The 22,900-nt window shown below is 45.3% G+C and overlaps 1 protein-coding gene across 3 annotated transcripts in view; it reads right to left on the reverse strand.

Annotated features, from left to right (window-relative positions):
- The window catches only part of ADCY7 (adenylate cyclase 7), a 194,241-nt gene that overhangs the window by 55,615 nt on the left and 115,726 nt on the right, over window positions 1-22,900 (reverse strand). For all 3 annotated transcript variants that reach the window (XM_044270006.1, XM_044270005.1, XM_044270007.1), the window contains exons 3-4: window positions 20,759-20,956; window positions 7,484-7,645 (exon numbers count right to left, since the gene is read on the reverse strand). In XM_044270006.1, the coding sequence (XP_044125941.1) occupies window positions 7,484-7,645; window positions 20,759-20,956 (360 nt within the window). The remainder of the gene's footprint in view (window positions 1-7,483; window positions 7,646-20,758; window positions 20,957-22,900) is intronic.

The raw sequence follows: 22,900 nt of genomic DNA on the forward strand, positions 1-22,900 counted from the left end.
CACTGGCTATAATGGGGTCTGTTCAGTTTCCGTTCAGGAGTCCACTTATTTTAAAGCAGAAAAAAAGTCCTACATGCAGGACTTTGCTTTCCATGGTTAACGGAATCTGCGAAGGACCCGAACAGAGCCTGGCGCAGATGTGAGTGAGACCTTAATTAAATCTGAAGGTCATTGTAGGAAATGGCCTGTACTCACTTTACAGATGTTAAAGGGAATGTGTCATCAGAAAATGACCTATTGTCTAAATCACGGTTTTATTTTAAACATATTTTTAAAGAATTGTTGATGTTATTTTTAATTTTCCATGTCAATAACAATAGAAACAAAAACAATAGAATCCTGCAGTTTTTGCACTTTCCACTAAGCCTAATAATAGGCCCACCATTCACAATAGGTAATGGTCAAAGTTTATCTATTCTACCCTTCTACAATGACCTCAGCACAGGTCACAAAGCCTAGAAAACTCTCCCATAGAAGTCAATGAGGTCCCCTCCTTGACCATTGTGTCTATGGACCATGGGGCTGCCGTAAAGCAATTTTTTGAAAGCTGTGCAAATGTGGTTAAGAACAGCTCAGGCAAGATGGCCTCCCCCGTACTCATGTTCAGGAAATAGAGTTAAAAAATTTCTGCAATCAGAAAATAAAAACTGATTAGAAAAAAAGAAGATCTGGTTTTGACCTGTTAGTGACCACAAATACGCCTTTTTACTGATGTGAACAAAGGGGGTTTATGCTCGACAGCTGGATTTCATCAATGAGTATATGAACCCAAAATGGTGAATTACAAGATATAACTTGTCCTGCAAAAAATAAGCCCTCATACAGGTACATTGATTAAAAATAAAAAGTTATAGCTCTAGAAAAGCAATATTTGGAAGTTGCAACATTTTGCAAGTAAAATAAAGAATATTACATTTAAATATGTCCTCTCTGAATAAGATCCAATACAATATATAATAAGACCCATCGTCTCACTATGATACTAAAGCAGCGCTGCTGCTAAGCACCTGACATCAGAATCCTTGGGATTTCAAGATGAAAACTAATTCTGATTATTCCTTTTTTTTAAATCCACTGAATGAATTAGTTATCACTCCCTGTATATAAACCCTCCACATGCTGGTCTCTGCCCTGAGAACACAATAGGTGGAATTGTCTGGTGATTACTGTGCACGGCTGACCTCAGTGCCGCACCAGGAGCGCGTCTGCAGAGGATATGAGATCATGGAGCACACCACCCTGGCCACCAGACGGCTGTGTGATATGTGGTAGAACAATACAGCGCAGGCAAGCATGGCAGCCAGTGAGGTTACCATTGAGGAATGTAGTGGTCAGCGCCGCAGTGCCGTCCTGGGGAAGGTTCAGCTTGGGATTGGGAATGTTGCTGTATCCTTCTCACGTCTGAATAATCTGCTCTGCTCCATTACCAGATGACAGCACTACTCTTCACTTCCCTAGGGGACAGACCACTATTTCCTTATGATGAACGTCTGTCTACCTAGTCATCATCCCCCTGGATAGTCATTATCAACATACTTTTATTGCACTTTTTGACTCCTTGTCTCAGGGAACAGAAATGGCCCCATTGTGCCAGTTTGCTAAGAACTAATAGCACCGCCACTTCTGGATTTATGCAGGCGATGAATTCTGCACATTAGCCATCAGACCAATGGTGGCCCCTGAGCTTATAACTACTGTATTTTTCGCCCTATAAGATGCACTTGCCCATAAGACGTACCTAGGTTTTACAGGAGGAGAATAAGAAAAAATATGTTTTCATTAGACCCCAGATCAGACCACTAATCAGAGCCTCAACATTAATGAGACCCTCAGTAAGACCTCAGCTCAGACCCCAATGTTTATAAGACCTCCAAACAGACCTCAGATCAGACTCCTAATGTTAACAAGACCCCAATAAGACCTCAGCTCAGACCCCAATGTGAATTACCTCCAATCAGACCACAGATCAGAGCCCCAATGTAAATAAGACCCTCCCAGTCAGACCTCAGATCAGACCCCCAATGCGAAACACCCCCCAGACCTCAGATCAGAGCTCCAATAAGAATAAGATCCCCCTCATTCAAACTTCCTAATTCGAATAACCCCCAGACTTTAGATAAGAGCCCCAATATGAATAAGACCCCCCATTCACCGCCCCCCCCCCCCCAATGTGAATGACCCCAGATCAGAATCCCATGCTCAAAGCAAATAAAAAAATCAACTTACCTCTCCTGCTACGGACGCCACCGCAGCTCCTAGGATCCAGCTCTCCTCTTCTGTGGGGATCACGAGGACTATTTCATATAGCTTTTTTTTACTTGGCCCACAGCGTACTGAGTGTCCACAATGTAAGTGTTGGATTTCTATAGCAGCAAAATCCACACCAAAGGATTTTGTCCAGAATCCGTTGTGGGTTTGCTATCGATTTCACCCTCTGCCTTGCAAAGGCCGAAATATGCAACATAAATTGTCATTCTGCAGATTTCAAATTCACATCGCATGTCAAATTATGTGCAGAATTTATTGGGAACATTTTCCACAAATTTGCAGATTTGTTAAAATGTCATCCATTTTGTTGCTATACAAATGCTGCAGATTTTCTGCGAGCAATGCCGCTGAGGACGACGTATATACACCACGTGAGGCGTCCCCTTACGTTGTACAGATGCGGCCTCACAACACAGATTTGATATCATAGCAATAATGTAATAAAGAGAACTGGAGAGAGGTGAGCCGTGGGAATCAATGCAAAGGAACACTGCTAATGAAAAGGAAGACTGCTCTTTATAATGGAAAATGCTGAAATCGAAATTCACATTAACCCCTTAGTGACCAGCCTGTCTTGGGTCTTAGTGATCAAGAAATGTTTTTATTTATTTATTTATTTTTGTCGCATTCCAAGAGCTAGAACTTTGAAGCCATATAAGGGCTTGTTTTTTTTTGCGGGTCAAGGTGTCCCTTTTAATGGCACCATTTTGGGGTTCACACAACTCATTGGGGGTCATTTATTAAAGGGACCTATAACTACTTTACCTAAAAAAATAGTTGCAACTGGCTATGAGATATTCAGGCGCACAGCTGTTTTCACATCGTTGGTTGGGAGTTGGTAGGTGGCAAATTGACTAATGTTTACGAATGGAAATAGGCGTAAATATTGGCAAAAACAGCCAAGGATTGCAGTAGTTTTTTTTACCAGGCACATAGACTGCCATAGATTCACCTAATTTATGGCGAGGGGCAAGCCTCATCATAAATTAAAACAAATCTAATGGCAGTACAAAGGGGAAACTTAAGACGGCGTAAAATGGCGGTCTTAGTAAATGTGCCCAATTAGCTTTTATTAACTCTCTCTAGGGGGTGTTGAAAAAAAAACAGCTCTTCTGCCACTCGCTTTACATTTTGCGACAGTCATTAAATAACACGATGGGAGACATTTCTCAAGACTAGTGTTCCAATATGCAACCCTTGATCCCCTGTGCACAGGAGTAAATGTGCCTAATTGATTAGGGCAGGTGCCTCTTAATAGATTAGGCACATCTCTGGCCCTCCGTGCAGCAGCCAGGGGTTGGCTGAGACTTGAGCTATGACGCCAGTTTCTGATGCAAGTTATCATAAATCTAAGGGGCCATAGTAGGCTCCACCGCTCCTACTAAGCTCTGCCCTTTTCTTGCCACTTTAGTGGCAAGAGGCTCAAAAACTCACAAATGTGGCACAAATATACAGTGCACTATAATTTGTGACTTTTTTACATCTCTATAGTTATTTTTTCACAATAAAAACATATTTTTCCCCAAAACAGAAAAGGTTTTTGCACCACGGCATCCCAAGACCCATAACTTTTTTACTTTTCTTTCAGCAGGGCTGTGCGAGGGCTTGATTGTTGTCATTTTGTAGTTTTCATTGTTACCATGTTGGGGGTACATAAGACATTGCCTCTGGCACAACCTAATAGGCATTTACAGAAGGGAGGCAGACCTGTGGGCCTTCATTAGACCTCCCCGGCTACAATGCAAAGGCATCAGCACCCCACAATGACATTTGCAGGGTGCCAATGCATGACAGAGGGCACTACCTCCTTACCTCTGAGACCACTTAGATACCGCTGTCACTATTGAGTACGGCATCTAAGGGTTTAACAGTTGGGAACAGAAGTTTCTCCAATCCTGGCCATTAGAGCAGATGCCAGGCTGTCACTATACACCAGACACTCGCTCCCCGCACAGAACACTGGTGCCTGGCCGACTCTGCACCGCCCTAAAAATGGTATGTGCAGGTTTAAAAGGGTTTTCCAGGATTTTCATACTGATGGTGAGCACTGTGGCCTTCTCACACAGCTTACCAAGCAGGGGCGTAGCTATAGGGGGTGCAGAGGTAGCAGTCGCTACCGGGCCCAGGAGCCTGAGGGGGCCCAAAGACCCTTGTGCCACATAAGAAGACACCGGTATTATAGAAAGTGCATACTGGTCAATTTACACCTCTGGCTGGATAGAAGGGGTTAGGTTAACAATTTGGCATGAGGGGGTTCCCTTTCAATGTTTGTCCCAGGCAGCAGGAAGGCTATGTGCTCCTTTGCCCCTTGCCAACAAGCGCTGAGGGACGGGGGCCCAAGCTGAACTCTTGTACCAGGGCCCATGAGCTTTTAGCTACGCCCCTGTTACCAAGCATCGTCCATTGGATAGCGACTGTGATCAATGAATGCACAACTAAACAAAATGGAAGTGGGGGGTTTAAGCAGAGAAGATTCAGATGTGAAAAATCAAAGAGGTGAACTTTCCATCACATTCAGTGTAAGCAGAGTACAAGCCTTCCGACAGGAGCAGACAAGCAGCATGGACGTCATCACTTCCTCATTCTTTACTTTCTGAAGACTGTGCAAGAAACTTGCAAATAATTACATTCCAGTTCAAACACCTGTGATGCCTACAGACTCGGCAAACACCAAAGATGGAGGCTATGCCCCCACCACCTCAAGGCCCTGCACTAGGCATAACACATTATATACTGTTCCTGGAGTGTTCCTTTTAGGTTCCATTCACCCGTCCGGAGTTCGGGGTCAGCATCCAAAACTGCGGAACAGGTGCCGACGCATTCATTTCAATGGGGCCGCATGGTAGCAGTGGTGCAGGGTAATTACAGCGTCATCCTATTCAGGTAAAGGGGGTGGCAGCTTTAATTACCCTTCACCACTGCTACTATGTAAATAGCGTGAAGGGAAACACGGAAGAGGCTGCAGCACAGGTATGAGCGCTGAGGGAAAATTTGATTTATGGCGAAGCCAAATTTCCTCGTGCTTCGTGTTAGCGAACCGATTTTCCCTGAAATGGTGTAAAAAAATATATTTATATCTTGATTGAAATCTCGCATGAAATCCCGCGTGCGGTGACGTATGACATCACCGCGCTGGCCGACGTGATGACGTCATCACAGGCTGCATGATATTTCGTGCCAGATCTTCAATCAAGATGGCGTTAGCCGGCCCGTCACGAGCAAATGGATGAGGTAAGTATTGTAATTTTTTAAAATATTTTACACTGTATTATTGCTGTCAGAGGCTGCGATCAGCTATGAAGGCGGCATCTGAGGAGTACAATGATGGCTCCCTGTCATTGCACCCACTACTTACAAAAAAATGTGCTTCGAGACACAGTAATTCATCACCAAGTGAATTTTTTGTAAAATTCGGCAAAGCAGACGAATTGAATACTTGGCTCACCTCTAGTTATGGCCCCTTGTAACAGCCTATCAGTGGGGGTGCTGGGAGTCCGATCCCCACCAATCTGATATTCATGGCCTATACTGAGGATAGGTCATTAGTATTGTAAAGCTGGAATACCCCTGCAAATGGTCAGGATGATCAGACCTACTGTAACCTATACAATAATGTCCTTGATCAAATCATCATTACCGCCAGCATTAGTAGCGCTGCGACGTGAGGCTTGTGATTGGAAAAAAAACTCCATTAGAAAAACAGCAATAATTCATTTACAGTTATTAGAATGGAAAACTATACTAGTACTATAAAATACTAATAATCCGTTTTCAGTTTGGGCTTCAGCTCCCCTTCCCGACTGGAAATTCTGTGCGCCTGCGCTGTTGAAACTGAGAGCTTACTCTAAACTCTCACACACTCCTTCTAAGGGGCGGGGCAATCCGTGACGTCATGCCGCATCACTCTACCTCGGATAGTCACATGACTGCAGGGAGTCATGTGACATTATACTTTCATATCACTGCACAACCCCTTTAATGCTGGCAGTGTGCACCCACCAACGATTGACAATTCCATCCCTAGGAGAAAATGGTCAATCATTATCAGATGGGCAGGGAAAGGGGGGTCTCATGAACAACCAGGACTCTTCTCTGGCAGTCCTTGACTCTTTTTGGGTGAGAAGAGACGCGCTTTATGTGAAGGGAGGTACAAAGGGGCAGGTGCGGACACACAGTCCGATCACAGCACAACAGCTTTCCAGGCATAAACAAGGAGACATGTCGGGTCCACGGCGTTGGCTCAGGTCCGGTCTCCAGTCTCATTGTAGCAGAAACAGAAATCAGTAAAGGTACACGGCGCTGCAGAGCTTCCAACAAAAGTGGTATTTTAACAATTTTTATTTATTTTCTGGGTTACAACTACGCGTTTGAAGGATGGAACATCCCCTTCATCAGGTTCACTGGCAACCAGGTTAAAAATTGTTAAAATACCACTTTCTTTGGAAGTTCTGCAGTGAAACTTACCTTTGCTGATTTCTGTTTTGTTTTGGGTGTGCCCAGCCGGCATTAAAGTGTAAGCTCTTAGTACCTCGCTGGGTGACAGAGCATTGAAATCAGCGTGCCTGTCACTACTGTAGGGCAGCATAAAGGACATAACAGGCCCCCTTTAATGGCTGTCAATTACATGCATTGGGGACTTGGAGGTACTTGACATGACTCTTAGGCTAACTTCACACGACTATAAGTGTTTTGCAAGGCCGTCGCCATATAGAAAATGCCTATTCCTGTCCGAGAGTACGGACATGAAAAGGACATGCTCTATATTTTTTACGGGGTCGCGGAATGGAACAACGTGTGCTGTCCGCATCTTTTGCGGCCCCGTTTAAATGAATGGGTCTGCATCCATTCCGCCAAATTGCATCCTTATGGACATAGGGATACAGTGCTATAGAGAGCAATACATTACTTTGATGGTCTCTCACCTGCACTGACATTGGGCGAGGGGAGACACAATTACAGGCTCGGCAGTATAGCTGCTGAGGCAAACATGTGACGCCTGGCAAGTATCATGCTATTCTAATTAACAGGTCAGGAGTCATATGGCTCATTCGTCACCTGTGCCACCCAAGTTGCGTCTTTCAATACTCGATGACAGATTGTGCGGGGCAGTATCAGTGGAGGTACATTATAACAATACAGACGTACAAAAAGGTACAAATCTTTGCAGTTTGGAAGCTTTAAAACCTGAGATATCTGGAATGGTAAATGAGATTACCTCAAATGCAATGGTGTCACGGGTGTTTGGGTACGTCATGACTGTGATACTAATGACAACAATGTGGGACATTCCGGAGAGGATGCTGATGATCAGGCAGCCTCGCATCCCCAAGGGCAGCATGGTGTACACCGAGAACGTTATAAACAGGAAGAAGGGCACCTGAAAGAGACAAACAGAAGGTCATAGAACATAGAAACTAGAGCCCCCTCATTTACCTATATAGTATGGGTATATACTGGACGTACAGACATTGTCAGCAGTCTATCCCAGTAGGGCTCCCAGTCTAATGTCCCGTCTCTCATTAATAATTCACTTTAACCCCTGCTTCTGTTACTACAAAGAGATGGTTTGCAGGTAAGTATAATCCATACAAGGTGCCCAGGCATTGGGGGAAGGGTCATTCCTCTAAAGGGAATGCGCATCACTGAAAATGTGTTCACCTACTTAAAGGGTTTCTACCATCAGAATTACTGTTATGTAGCTGACTGACAGCAATGGGCTAATATACACACGTCAGATCACATGGTCCATCACCGTGGTGATGGAGCATGTGATCTGACGTCACCACAGGTCCTTTAGCCCACAGCTCATCATTAAAGAAGTAAAGAGACCGGGAACTACGCGATCAAGAGGAGAAGGTGAGTTAACTTTTTTATTTTTTGTAACCCCTCCAGCGCTATTGTACTATGCATTCTGTATTCAGAATGCTATTATTTTCCCTTATAACCATGTTATAAGGGAAAATAATACAGTGAATAGACTGTCACCTAGAACCCATGTGTGAAAATCGCACCGCATCCGCACTTGCTTGCGATTTTCACGCAACCCCATTCATTTCTATGGGGCCTGCGTTACGTGAAAAACGCAGAATATAGAACATGCTGCGATTTTCACGCAACGCATAAATGATCCGTGAAAATCACCGCTCATGTGAACAGCCCCATAGAAATAAATGGGTCCGGATTCAGTGCGGGTGCAATGCGTTCAACTCAAGCATCGCACCCGCGCGGAATACTCGCCCGTGTGAAAGGGGCCTTAGGGTACTTTCACACTTGCGTTGTTTGATTCCGACAGGCAGTTCCGTTGCCTGAACTGACTGCCTGATCAGGCAAACTGTATGCAAACGGATGTCATTTTTTCTGACTGATCAGGAATGTTTCAGACTGATCAGGATCCTGATTAGTCTGAAAAATGCCTGATCAGTCAGAAAAATGCATTGCAATACCGGATCCGTTTTTCCGGTGTCATCAGGCAAAACTGATCAGTTTTTCCCCCCCCTCATTTTTAAAGGTCTGCGCATGCTTAGACCCGAAGGACTGATCCGGCATTCCGGCACTAATACATTCCTATGGAAAAAATGCCGGATCCGGCATTCAGGCAAGTCTTCAGTTTTTTTCGCCGGAGATATAACCGTAGCATGCTACGTTTTTTTCTTTTGCCTGATCAGTCAAAATGACTGAACTGAAGACATCCTGATGCATCCTGAACGGATTGCTCTCCATTCATGCATGGGGATATGCCTGATCAGTTCTTTTCCGGTATAGAGCCCCTGTGACGGAACTCCGTGCCGGAAAAGAAAAACGCTAATGTGAAAGTAGCCTTAGAGTGAATAGGACCTCACACTCTCCCTGCTGCCCTGTGCTCTGTTCACACAGCAGCAGGGAGCCGACTATGGCAGCCAGGGCTTCAGTAGCGTCCTGGCTGCCATGGTAACCGATCGGAGCCCCAGGCTTACACTGCTGGGGCTCCGATCACAACTGCCACTGCCACCAATGGAGGAGGGAAGGGGACCCTGTGGCCACTGTCACCAATGATTTTAATACAGGAGGAGGGGTTGGGGGGCACACTGCGCCACCAATGAATTTAATACTGGGGGGTTGAGGGGAGGGGGCGCACTGCACCACCAATCATTTTAATACTGGGGAGGAGGGGGCACTGCGCCACCAATGATTTTAATACTGGGGGGAAGGGGGGAGGGGGCGCACTGCACCACTAATGATTTTAATACTGGGGGGATGGGGGGAGAGGGCGCACTGCACCACCAATCATTTTAATACTGGGGAGGAGGGGGCACTGCACCACCAATGATTTTAATACTGGGGGGTTGAGGGGAGGGGGCGCACTGCACCACCAATCATTTTAATACTGGGGAGGAGAGCGCACTGCGCCACCAATGATTTTAATACTGGGGAGGAGGGCGCACTGCGCCACCAATGATAATTAACATTTAATACAGGAGGCGGGTGCGGCACCTGAGGGGTTAACTGCCGCTGATCGCAGCTCCCCGCCAGCACCCGCCTCCTGGCATTCTATTAAACGTTTATTTTCATTGGTGGCGCAGTGCCCGCCTCTCTCTCCTGATTGGTGACAGCGGCACAGGGGGGAGGGAGGGAGTGCTTCCTTCTCCCCTGTGCTGCTGAGGAGAATATGGAGCGCACTGAGAGCAGCGCGCTCCATGTTTTCTTATACTAGACTGCGCAATAGCGAAGCTTACTATCGAAAAAAGGCAAATCCTGGTGTCGAGGTCGATACCAGACAAAAGTATCGAAAATTCGATACCCAAAACAACCCTAGTGCACTCCGCATCAAGGATGCGGACCCATTCACTTAAATGGGTCCGCAATCACAGAGATGCGGAACGGATACACGAATCGGAACCCCACGGAAGCACTATGGAGTGCTTCCATGGTGTTTCTGTAGGTGCCTCCGGACCACAAAAAAATAGAACTTGTTCTATTTTTTTGTGGTGCGGACGGATCACGGACCCATTCAAGTTGAATGGGTCCTGATTCGTCCCAGCCACCACACGGATGTTGCCTGTGCATTGGGGACCGCAAATTGCGGTCCCCAATGCACCGAACGGATGCAAGAGTGCAACATTCGTGTGCAAGAGGCCTTAAGGGAAAACAATTATTTTTAATACAAACTATTTTATTACTTAAAAGTTACACAACTTAAAATGCACATATATTGTATACCTCCTGCATCGTTACAACCCATAAAATATGCATAAAAAAGCAGGAATGGAATTTCATTTTATTTATAATTAAACACCAATTTATGACTCTCAGAATGCAGCAAAGAAAATACAGAAAAATATGCTGCGGGTCCACGTGAAGGTCAACATAATGAGTGCTGACAACTAGTCATTTTCCATGGTACTTGCTCTTTAAATGATGCTCGTAATGATACTGCTAATGGAGGTAATCCAAATCCACCACATTGTGCTCTCTGATAATTCTCAGAGTTTCACAGGACAGAGAATGATGCCAGCTGCTGGTTATTCTGATACCTATTAAATATTTATGGAGTCTGTGGGGAACAAGACATTTTGGCAAGTCCAGTGCAGAGTCTGTCAGATAGCAAACAATGGCCTGAGCTGGTCAGCCCACAACTCATTTAGAAAAAGACCAACTTTCCAGCCGATCCCCTTGTTCATAATGGATCTCATGTTTTTTTTACTTCTTTTACTTTTAAGGCTACTTTCACACTAGCGTTCGATCGCCCTGCACCTGAGGGCTTAATTGTGCGGATCACAGCCCCCTGTAAGAGATCGGGTGCTGCCAGGCAGCAGGGGGCAGTCATGTACACAGTTCTTAGTATATTCTAACTTGAAGCGTCCCCATCACTATGGGAACGCCTCTGTGTTAGAATATACTGTCGGATCTGAGTTTTCACGATCTAACTCAAATCCGATGGTATATTCTAACAGAGGCGTTCCCATGGTGATGGGGACGCTTCAAGTTAAAATATACCATCGGATTGGAGAAAACTCCGATCCGATGGTATAATAGGGACTCCTGACTTTACATTGAAAGTCAATGGGGGACGGATCCGTTTGCAATTGCACCATATTGTGTCAACGTCAAACGGATCCGTCCCCATTGACTTGCATTGTAAGTCAGGACGGATCCGTTTGGCTCCGCACGGCCAGGCGGACACCAAAACGACTTTTTTTTAACTTTCCTTCATGTCTGGTGATCCTCCAAAAATCACGGAAGAAACACGGGAAAAAGACACACGGGGAAAAAAAAAACTGACACAGATCGCGGAACAACGGAACCCCGTTTTGCGGACCGTGAAAAATACAGTCGTGTGCATGAGGCCTAAGAAACAAGATTCTCTGGACTGATGAAACAAAGATTGAACTTGTTGGCCTCAATTCTAAGGGCTGTTTCACACGAGCGGATGCCGTGCGTAACATCCGCTGCGTGAATGACAGCCAAGACCCGATGCGGACTGCAGAAGGACGGAGCATTAACATGATTGATAATGCTCCGTGCCTCTCTGTGATCTCTTTACTACGAAATCACACAGCACGGCATCCGCTCGTGTGAAACAGCCCTAAATGTCAGGTCTTGAGGAAAGGCACTGCGCATCACTTGCTCAATCACATCCCTACAGCAAAGCATGGTGGTGGCAGCATCAGGCTGTTGGGATGTTTTTCAGCGACTAGGTCAGGGTTGAGAAAAAGCTGAATGGAGCAAAATACACAGATATTCTTAATGAAAACCTGATCCGTAGTGCTCTGGACCTCAGACAGGGCCGGAAGTTCTCATTTCAACAAGACAATGACCCCAAGCACACAGTCAAAATATCACAGGAGTGGCTTAGGGACAACTGTATGAATGCCCTGGAGTGGCCCAGCTAGGGCCCTGACTTGAACCCAATCGAACATTTGTGGAGAACCCTGAAAATGGCTGTCCACCAATGGTCCCCACCCAACCTGACTGAGCTTGAGAGGATCTGCAGAGAAGAATGACAGAAAATCCCCAAATCCATGTGTGAAAACCTTGTAGCATCCTACCCAAGAAGACTGGAGGCTGTAATCACTGCCAAATGTGCTTCAACTAAATCCTGAGTAGATTTTGCAAGATTTTAGTGTTTCCATTTTAATAAAGTAGCAAAGTTATTAAACATTCTGTTTTCACTTTGTCATTATGGGGTGTTGAGTGCAGAATGTACAAGGCTGTGGAAAATCAGAGCGGGTCTGAAGACTTTCCAAATGCACTGTACATAAAGGTCCATGGTCAATGTATTTATTCATTTGCTCAGCACTGATCATCTGTATTAGTCACATTTGTAAGCAGAAGTTTGGGTATTTTTACTCCTACACATTTGCAAGGGAGGGGGGATCGCTAACCCTACCGAGAACTGATAATGCCGCATCAGCTTTCTAAACAGCAAACTGGTTAAAAAAATACATATAAAATAACAAGTAAAGTTCAGGAAAGTTACTTAAAGGGAATCCGTCACCTGCTTTTACCATTTTAAGCCGTCACCATCGCTATGTTCACTAAAGTACCTTATTTCCAGGAGTCGTCTTTTTACTTTATTTCGTTTTGTCCTTTTGATATAAAAGCGCTTTTTATGATATGCTAATGAGCCTCAAAGGTGCCCAGAGGGGCGTTTTTTTCCTTCTCCGGTGCCCAGTGGCGCCCCCCTGCAGTGCCCAAGAACGCCTCCTGATCCTCAAATAACCTCCCACAGCCCCGGCAAACGGTTCCGCCCCCTCCCCACGTCATAGTCTACCTTCTAGAAATGCCCCGTCCTTCTTCCTGTCGGCAGCCAGAAAACTTGCGCAGTACCGCCTGCGGCCTACGCGATCATCAACCTCCTCAGGGCAACAGCGCTCAGGTTACATCACTGTTTTCTGGCTGCCGACAGGAAGAAGGACGGGGCATTTCTAGAAGGTAGACTATGACGCGGGGAGGGGCTGTGGGAGGTTATTTGAGGATCAGGAGGCGTTCTTGGGCACTGCAGGGGGGCGTCACTGGGCACCGGAGAAGGGAAAAAACGCCCCTCTGGGCACCTTGGAGCCTCATTGGCATATCATAAAAAGCGCTTTTATATCAAAAGGACAAAACGAAATAAAGTAAAAAGAAGACTGCTGGAAATAAGGTACTTTAGTGAATATAGCGATGGTGACGGCTTAAAATGGTAAAAGCAGGTGACAGATTCCCTTTAATGTTATTCTGTACTCCCCTCTGAAGACCAGGATGCTTTCACATTCTCTTTAGGGGAACTACACACATGAATTTGTCTCTGCTTTTTTTATTTTTTTATTTTACCTGTAAAAAAAAGCACCTGAAAAAGCACAAGCAGGTTTTATTGGCACCTGCGTTTTTGCACACAATGGGGGAGATTTATCAAAACTAGTGTAAAGTAGAACTGGCTTAGTTTCCCATAGCAACCAATCAGATTCCACCTTTCATTTTTCAGAGCTTCTTTAGAATCTGATTGGTTGCTAAAAAAAAAAAACGCAAAAGTGCAGAAAAACACCACTGTGAAAATAGCCATAAACAGAAACTGTCCTAGGATCAAGCCCTATTAAACCAACTCCATTCAGGTAGAGGCTGATATCATGAACGCATGCGCAGTAGTCATCTGCGATGCTGGGGATCTACTGCGCATACGCCAACAACGTGATCTATGGCAAAAGAGCAAGATTAAAGGGACAAATGAGATGACTGACCTGTCAATCAAAGGGAGTGGTTATCAATGTAGAGGGAAGGAGCTCTGGTGATCCAAGTGAAACCTTCCTGCCCTTTGGCGCACCGAAGACCTAATTTACATATTAAAGGGGTTTTCTGAGACTTAATAGGTAAGCAGTATCTGTTCGGTGGGAATCTCACACCGAGAAACCCCGATGATCAGCGCTGTACTGCTTGGTGAGCTGCGAGAAGGTATCTTACAGGTATCGCAGCTCAGCACCATTCACATGAATTGGGCTGAGCTGAGACTAGGCCATTTGACTGATTAACGTAACGCCACTGGCTTAGTGAAAGCTGCGAGAAGGCCACAGTGCTTATCTTTCAGTATCCTCTCAAGCTCTGAAGAATGGGTAAGTACTTAGATGCCAGAATATACTCTGCCGCTCCAATTCTCCCGGCCGGGCTCTATTTACCTTGCTGCAGCCAATCACAGGCTTCAGCAGTGCACTCAAAGAGGTCAGTGATTGGCTGCAGTGGACATGTGTTGTCGATGTGACATCACTGCTGCAACCAGGTAAATAGAGTCCCAACGGGAGAAACAAAGCTGCTGTGTGGGATCTGGCAGGCAAGTACTTACCTGTTCTTCATTGCTAGATTTCTTGCTTCTATGGGATCACCGCTACTTTGCAATCCTGGCCGCAACCAGTGTCACCGTGTAGCCAAAACCCAAGGCTTTCAGGGCATGATGAGAATTGCAGTTTTTCAACAGCCAGGGAGCTACAAGTCGTAGATCTCTGATATAAGCGATCAAGAGGACACAGCTTCTGGACTTCTATTGGAGAAAAAAATAAACATTACGTTGAATAAAAGACACCTAAAGAAAATGGCGTATTTTTTACTTCAGGGTGTGCCTTATTTAATTTTTTTCCACATTTCAAAAGTCATAGCTTTTTTATTTTTCCATCAACATGGCCTATGACGGCTTGTGCTTTGCAGGTCAAGTTGTATTTTTTAATGGCACCATTTTCTTGGAAAAAAATCCCAGTGATTCTGCCATTGTTTTGTGGGTTTTGTTTTTATGGCATTCACGGTGCGGTATAACTTAACATAACTTTAATCTGCGGGTTAGTGTGACTGAGCATACCAAATTTGTAAAGTTTTTATGTTTTTCTACTTTTGTACAATAAACACTCTACTTTTTAAAAATGATTTGTTTTAGTGCCATTGAACTCAAACACCCATAACATTTTTATTTTTCTGTCGATAGCTGTTTGAGGGCTTGTTTTCTGCAGAACAAGTTGTGGGCCTCAATAGTGACATTTTCAGGTAAATACAGCTTTTTAAGGAGTTGGAATGAGCAAAAAAACATTTTTAGCCATTTAAAAAAAACTGTTTACAATGCTCTCCATATGGGATAAATAATGTGATTATTGTATTGTTTGTTATGAATGCAGCAATGCCAATTATGTATAGCTTATTATCTAACTCTTTTTTTTTTTACATTAAGGCTAGTTTCACACTAGCGGAGCGCTTTTCTTCCGCCCGATTCCCAGCATCTTTGCCGGGTTGCGTCTGGATCTCTGCCGACCCCTATTATAGTTAATAGGGCCGGACGGAGACTTTCGAGCTTCCGGCTATGCTGGAATGCACAGGGATCTGGGAGGCTGTTTCCTACTGGAGCAGCCTGACGAATCTCTAGCACTGGTGTGAAACTAATCTTAATACCTGCATTTGTAAGCGAAAAAAGGCAATTTTTGTGCTGCTATGGCAGGGATCAGCAATCTTCGGAACTCTAGCATGCACACTTTACTTGGCTGTTCTTGTAACTCCCACAAAAGTGAAAGTAGGATTCTGGGAGTTGTAGTTTCAGAACAGCTGGAGTGTCGGAGGTTGCTGATCCCTGCACTAGCGGACTTGAAACTGTGATTCGCTGATTGCCAATACAGCATAATACACTGCAGTACTTCTGTATTACAGTGTATTATGTCAGTTATAGTAAATCTGCCGGAATGCCTATTAAGCCCTGCCAAAGGCAGTACATGGCAGGTCTGCGGCACCTAAGGCAATAAATGACTGGGACGGGAGCCAGCACTCGAGACTGATGCAGCGGGCACAGCTCCTGAGCCTGCACATTATAGTAAGGCACTGTGCATCAGCTACCCTTCCACCACAACATACTATTATAGTGTAGAGTGGGAATAGGTTAATTAAAAAAATCCCCCAGAAATATATAAACCCCTTCCTCATTATGTATTCATTAAAGATTATTTTACTTTCACACAGTTCATAATAATAAAAAACTAAAAAACATTTGGTAACCATGACCAGTAGAATGAAAATTCTGTAATTTGTTATTTTTACAGCAATGTAAAGAGCAGGAACAGACAAACTACGACGGTGGGATAGATTTTTCTTTACTTATATACAGACCTATGTGTCTCCATGATTACAGACTACAAACCCTGGGTAGTCTGATCTGCATTCATGTGTTACTCAGATTCTTCTCCTTTATCTCCCTAGATTTGTAATTTGGAGGGGTAGGGGGGTACACATGACTGCAGTATTGGACTACACAGGGTTCTTTGTAGTCTGTAAGCTTGGCAACACATAGGTCTGCATAAGAGCTGTATACAAAACACGAGAGACGGCTTTTAATGAATCCAAATTTGTAAAATGTCTTCACTTTCTGTTTAACATTTATCGTAGTAATAAAAATAAAACATTTATAATGTACTACAAGACAGTTCAGACTAGCACATCCATAGTCGCAGGTGCACATCCACAAAGCTAGCATGCAGACAGCAAACAAAAACCGGTATGGCAGCACAACTTTTCACATACAAACAATAAAACTGGGAAATAGGGATTATCCTAAATTTAAGTGGTATTATACCTCTTATAAGTGAAAAAAATAAAAGGTTTTTGCGCACATTTTTGCTCAAACGTGTGTCGGGCCCATCTACCAGGCGTCAAGGTGGCTTCCGCAGATGGGTCCCTAACACTAAATATACTGCCTCTCCTGGGCATGACTAAGGCCCCTTTCACACGAACAATACGGATTAGGTCCGGATGTGTTCAGGGAAACTCGCACCATTTTGCAAGCAAGTTCAGTCAGTGTTATCTGCAATTGTGTTCATTTTTTTCCGCGCGGGGGCAATGCGTTTTGATGCGTTTGTCACGCACGTGATAAAGAACTGAAGGTTTACAAACAACATCTCTTAGCAACCATCAGTGAAAAACACATTGCACCCGCACTTGCTTGCGGATGCAATGCATTTTCACTGAAGCCCCATTCACTTCTATGGGGCTAGGGCACTACGGAGTGCTTCCGAGGTCTTTCTGTCCTCGACTCCACACCGCCAAAAAATGGAATATGTTCTATTTTTTTGCAGTGCGGACGGATCACGGACCCATTCAAGTTGAATAGGTCTCGATCCATCCCAGCCGCCACACGGACGTTGCCAGTGCATTCGGAACCACAAATTGCGGTCCCCAATGCACGGAATGGCTGTGTGCATGAGGCCTAAGCCTACAATATTCAAGGCAGTGTAGGAACCAGCTACATATATACTCTGCTCAGAAGCCCCAGGCAGATAGGCAGGGAGTGCTCAATCTAAAAAAGCAGCTACCCTCAATAAATACTACAAGAAAGTTTAGACTAGCACATCCATAGTCGCAGGTGCACATCCATAACCCTAAGTTCACACCTGAGCGTTTTACAGCGCGTTCAAACGCGCTGTAAAACGCTCAACACGTGAAAACCAATGCTTCCCTATGGCCCTGGTTCACACTTGAGCGTTTTACAGCGCGTTTGAACGTGCTGTAAAACGCCTGACGCATAAACAAGTTCTTGAGCTTTTTTTGGGGCGTTTGTCGCGCGTTTTGGCCATAGACTCATTGGACAACACTGCAGTCAATCACACAAACGCGCGTCAAACGCGCGTTTACTAATGCAAAAAAACGCGCATAAAAACGCGCGACAAATACGCGCGTAAAACGTGCATCTCAGAAACGCTCAGGTGTGAACCCAGGGTAAAGCTAACATGCAGACAGCAAACAAAAACCGGTATGGCAGCACAACATTTCACATACAAACAATAAAACTGGGAAATAGGAATTATTCTAAATTAAAGTGGTATTATAAAAAATAGAAGAAGCTCTTTGCGCGCATTTTTGATCGAACGTGCCCATCTGCCCAGGGCTTCTGAGCAGAGTATAAATGTAGCTGGTTCCTACACCGCCCTGAACTCTGTAGGCTTAGGTTAGGCCCAGGAGAGGCAGTTCTGTTAGGGCTCATGCACACAAACTTATTTTCTTTCCGTGTCCGTTCCGTTTGTTTTGCGGACCGTATGCGGAACCATTCACTTCAATGGGTCCGCAAAAAAAACTGAAGTTACTCCGTGTGCATTCCGTTTCCGTATGTCCGTATTTCTGTTCCGCAAAAAAACAGAACATGTCCTATTATTGTTCGCATTATGGACAACGATAGTCCATGAAAGGCCAGCTGGTCTGTTTCGCAAAATACGGAATGCACACGGATGCCATCCGTATTTTTTTTGCAGATCCGTTTTTTGTGGACCGCAAAATATATAAGGTCGTGTGCATGAGCCCTTAGTGTTAGGCCCCCTGCACACGAACGTGTGCACCCCATGGTCGTGCTGCAGCCCGCAAAATGTGGGCCGCAATGCACAAACACAGTCCGTGTGGCAGCCGCAGCAGATCGCGTACCCATTCACTTTAATGGGTCCGCGATCCGGCCGTTCCGTAAAAAGATAGGACATGTTATATCTTTTTGCGGAACAGAAGTATGGGACGAAACCCCACGGAAGCACTCCGTAGCGGTTCCGTTCCGTGCTTCAGTTCCGCATCTCTGGATTTGCGGATCCATTCAAGTGAATGGGTCCGCATCCGTGATGCGGAATGCCCGCGGAAGGGTACCCGTGTATTGCAGATCCGCAAATGCAGTCCGCTTTACGGCAACGGGAAGCACACGTTCGTGTGCAGGGAGCCTTAGGGACCCATCTGTAGAAGCCACCTTGATGCCTGGTAGATGGACCCGACACACGTTTGATCAAAAATGTGCGCAAAGAGCTTCTATTTTTTTCATTTATAGTAGGTATAATACCACTTTAATTTAGAATAATCCCTATTTCCCAGTTTTATTGTTTGTATGTGAAATGTTGTGCTGCCATACCTACAGTTATAATGTACACATCCTTTTATCGGTAGAATATACAGTTTTTTTGCCATTTTCTTGCACACTAGGCCCCTTTGTATATGTGGATTCAGCTGCCCCATCTTTGTGCTCAGACAGGACACCTGAGCTTTTCATCTCCCTCCTTTCTGACAACACGTCTTTGTTCTCACGCAGAGCATTACAGAAACACTACAGCGCTCCGAATTCCCATTTTCTATGCACGCAATTCTAATATTTCCTTTTAAACTACATGATTATTACATCATATAAGCAGATATAACAGCGTGCTATTTAATGACTTACAAAAAGGCATTACACCAGTAAGAGAAACTCTGATTACCATGTTATCGTATTAGAATATATTAATGTAATCAGGAATCAGCATGCTGATATGTATTGTACATGCACACAGCACCAGGGACGTTTGCAGTTTTTAAATACTCTATTATGGCGCTATTATACGTGCGGTTTGTGCAGCAGGTACCATGCCGCGGTTACTGCAAATTGTCTGGTCGCACTTGTACTCAGCAACTGGAAACCAAAGCAAGTACCAGTTCAACCCAACAATTAGCGGCAACTGTGATGCAGTTACTGCGGCTCAGCTGAGCACATGCAAAAGTGCCCATGGCATATTCTCATTTAATAGGGGTTTCTGAGATTTTTTAACTAATGACTCATTTGATCAGTGGCGTCCATCACCCGGGAGCCCCACTGATCAGCTCAGTTTGTGAAGACACTGACGCTTGCAGTAGCACAGGGCCCCTTCTCCGCTCACCAAGCACAGCGCCGTACATTGTATAGTGGCTGTGCTTGGTATCGCAGCTCAGCCCCATTCACTTTAACAGGGCTGAGCTGCGAATAGGTCTTGTGACCGATGATCGTGATGTGTCATGCCCTAGGACAGGAGTGGGCAACCTGCGGCACTCCTGCTGTAGTGAAACCCCAATTCCCAGCATGCTCCATTTATTTCTATGTGAGTTCTTAGAAGAGCAGAGCAAGTATGCATGCTGGGAGTTGTAGTTTCACAACAGCAGGATTGCTGTAGGTTGCCTCCCCCTGCTATAGGGGATGCAGAGGTAGCAGTCGCTACCTCTCCCAGGAGCCTGAGGGGGCCCAAAGGACCCTAGTGCCTCACGCTGGGAGGGCTCTGTTTATAGAGTTTGCACTGGGGCCCTGAATCTTCAAGTTACACCTCTGGCTGGAGAGAAGGGATTAGGTCAAGAATTTGGTATGGGGGTGGGGTTGATCAATTTTTGCCTCAGGCAGCAGTAAGGCTATGTGCTTCCCTGCCCCTGACCACAAAGTACTGAGCGAAGGAGCGCAAGCTGAACTCTTGCACCAGGGCCCATGAGCCTTCAGCTACCCGCCTGGCTGTGGCGCTACTGCGAGGGCCAGTGTCTCCTCAAACAGCTGATCGACAGAAAACCCCTGTAATTGCCCCTATGGTAGTGCTGTACAGAAATTGAATACCTGGCACCAGGTCCACCCCTAGATTACAGCTAATCGCTGAAGAGAGCGATTCTTTATAAGTGTGCAACCCCAGAAATGATATTGAAACCTTAATCACCAGTTTCTGTATCTTAGAAAATGTATCCTCTATGGGAACGTACAAAGAATAGACAGTAAATACTTCTGCTTTACCTGGTCCCATGTCTGGACGTTGTTTGGATCATAAATTAATACATATCCAATGGTTAGAAGGCACGTGTAGATCACCAAGGAAAAGACTTGCAGCCACTTTCGCACAAATGATTCTGTGTACACCAAAACGTAGAGAGTGCCGAATATCACCAGGGCCACGAACACTACAATTATAAAGGCGAGGTGCTTGGAGGGATCCTGTGGAACATAAAAAATAAAGGATGGTGTCAGAATGAACCAAGGAAGTGTCAGCTTCAAGAGTAGATTATAGGCTGCCAAATACCTGCGTTCTACTTACAGAGCAATGACATTATTATTATTTATTATTAAAGCGCCATTTATTCCATAGCGCTGTACATATGAGAAGAGGTATACATACATAATACAGATAATTGCACTAAGCATGACCAAGATGAGTTACAAACTGGTACAGAAGGAGAGAGGGCCCTGCCCGTGAGAGTTTACAATCTACATGGTATAGGAGAAGGACACAGTAGGTGCGGGAGAAGTTGGTCATGGTGGTATAGAGGCAGCAGGGTCACTGGTTGTAGGCTTGTCTGAAGATGTGGGTTTTCAGGTTTCTTTTAAAGGATTCCACTGTAGGTGAGAGTCTGATATGTTGGGGTAGCGAGTTCCAGAGTATGGGGGATGCACCGGAGAAATCTTGGAGGCGATTGTGGGAAGAGGTGATAAGAGGAGAGGAGAGAAGGAGGTCTTGTGAGATTCAGAGATTGCGTGTGGGGATGTATCGGGAAAGTAGCTCAGAGATGTAGGGAGGGGACAGGTTGTGGACGGCCTTGTATGTATTTGTTAGTATTTTGAACTGAATTCGCTGGGCAATGGGGAGCCAGTGAAGGGATTGGCAGAGAGGAGAGGCAGGGGAGTAACAGGGTGAGAGGTGTATTAGTCGGGCAGTAGAGTTGAGGATAGATTGGAGAGGTGCTACAGTGCTAGATGGAAGGCCGCAGAGGAGAGTGTTGCAGTAGTCTAGGTGGGAGATGATGAGGGCATGTACAAGCATTTTCGCAGATTTAAAGTTAAGGAAAGCGCGGATGCGGGAGATGTTTTTGAGTTGGAGGCGGCAGGATGTGCGGTTGGAAGGAGAGGGCAGAATCCAAGGTCACTCCAAGGAAGCAGACTTAGTTGATCGTGGAGAGTGTGCAGCCATTGATCGTGATAGATAGGTCTGTTGGAGGGGTTGAGCAAGATGGGGGAAAGATTATGAATTCTGTTTTATCCATGTTAAGTTTTAGAAAGCAAGCGGAGAAGAAGGATGATAAAGCAGATAGACATTGTGGGATTCTGGATAATAAGGTGGTGATGTCTGGACCAGAGAGCTAGATTTGTGTGTCGTCAGCATAGGAGTGATACTGAAAGCCATGGGACTCTATGAGATATCCCAGGCCAAAAGTGTAAATAGAGAAGAGCAGGGGTCCTAGGACAGAGCCTTGCGGGACACCAACAGAGAGGGAATGAGACGAGGAGGTGGTGTGAGAGTGGGAGATGCTAAACGTCCGGTCTGTGAGGTATGATGTGATCGAGGAGAGGGCCAGGTCAGTGATGCCAAGAGATGAGAGAGTTTGAAACAGAAGGGAGTGATGGACAGTGTCAAAGTCAGAGGACAGGTCAAGGAGCAGGAGGACAGAGTAATGTTTTTTGGTTTTGGCTGTTAGTAGGTCATTGGTGACTTTGGTAAGGGCAGTCTCAGTTGAGTGGTGGGATCGGAAGCCAGATTGTAGCCGGTCAAAGAGGGAGCAGGAGGAGAGGTGAGAGGACAGTTCCGAATGGACATGTTGCTCAAGAAGCTTTGGGGCATATGGAAGAAGTGATATGGGGCGATAACTGGACAAAGAAGATGGGTCAAGTGAAGGCTTTTTGAGGATGGGTGTAATGGCAGCATGTCTAAAAGCAGAGGGGAAGACACCAGACGTTAGTGATAGGTTGAAGAGATGAGTTAGGGCTGGGATAAACACTGTGGTGAGGTTAGGGATGAGGTGGGATGGGATTGAGTCAAGTGCACAGGTGGTGAGATATGATCTGAAGAGTAGAGTGGAGAATTTTTCTGTAATGGTAGAGAAGTGGGTTTTGGGAGAAGAGGACAGAGCAGTTGTGTAGAGGGTCTGTGGGGACTGTGTACTGAAG

This window comes from Bufo gargarizans, chromosome 10 (genome assembly GCF_014858855.1).
Source record: "Bufo gargarizans isolate SCDJY-AF-19 chromosome 10, ASM1485885v1, whole genome shotgun sequence".
Classification (NCBI taxonomy): Eukaryota; Metazoa; Chordata; class Amphibia; order Anura; family Bufonidae; genus Bufo; species Bufo gargarizans.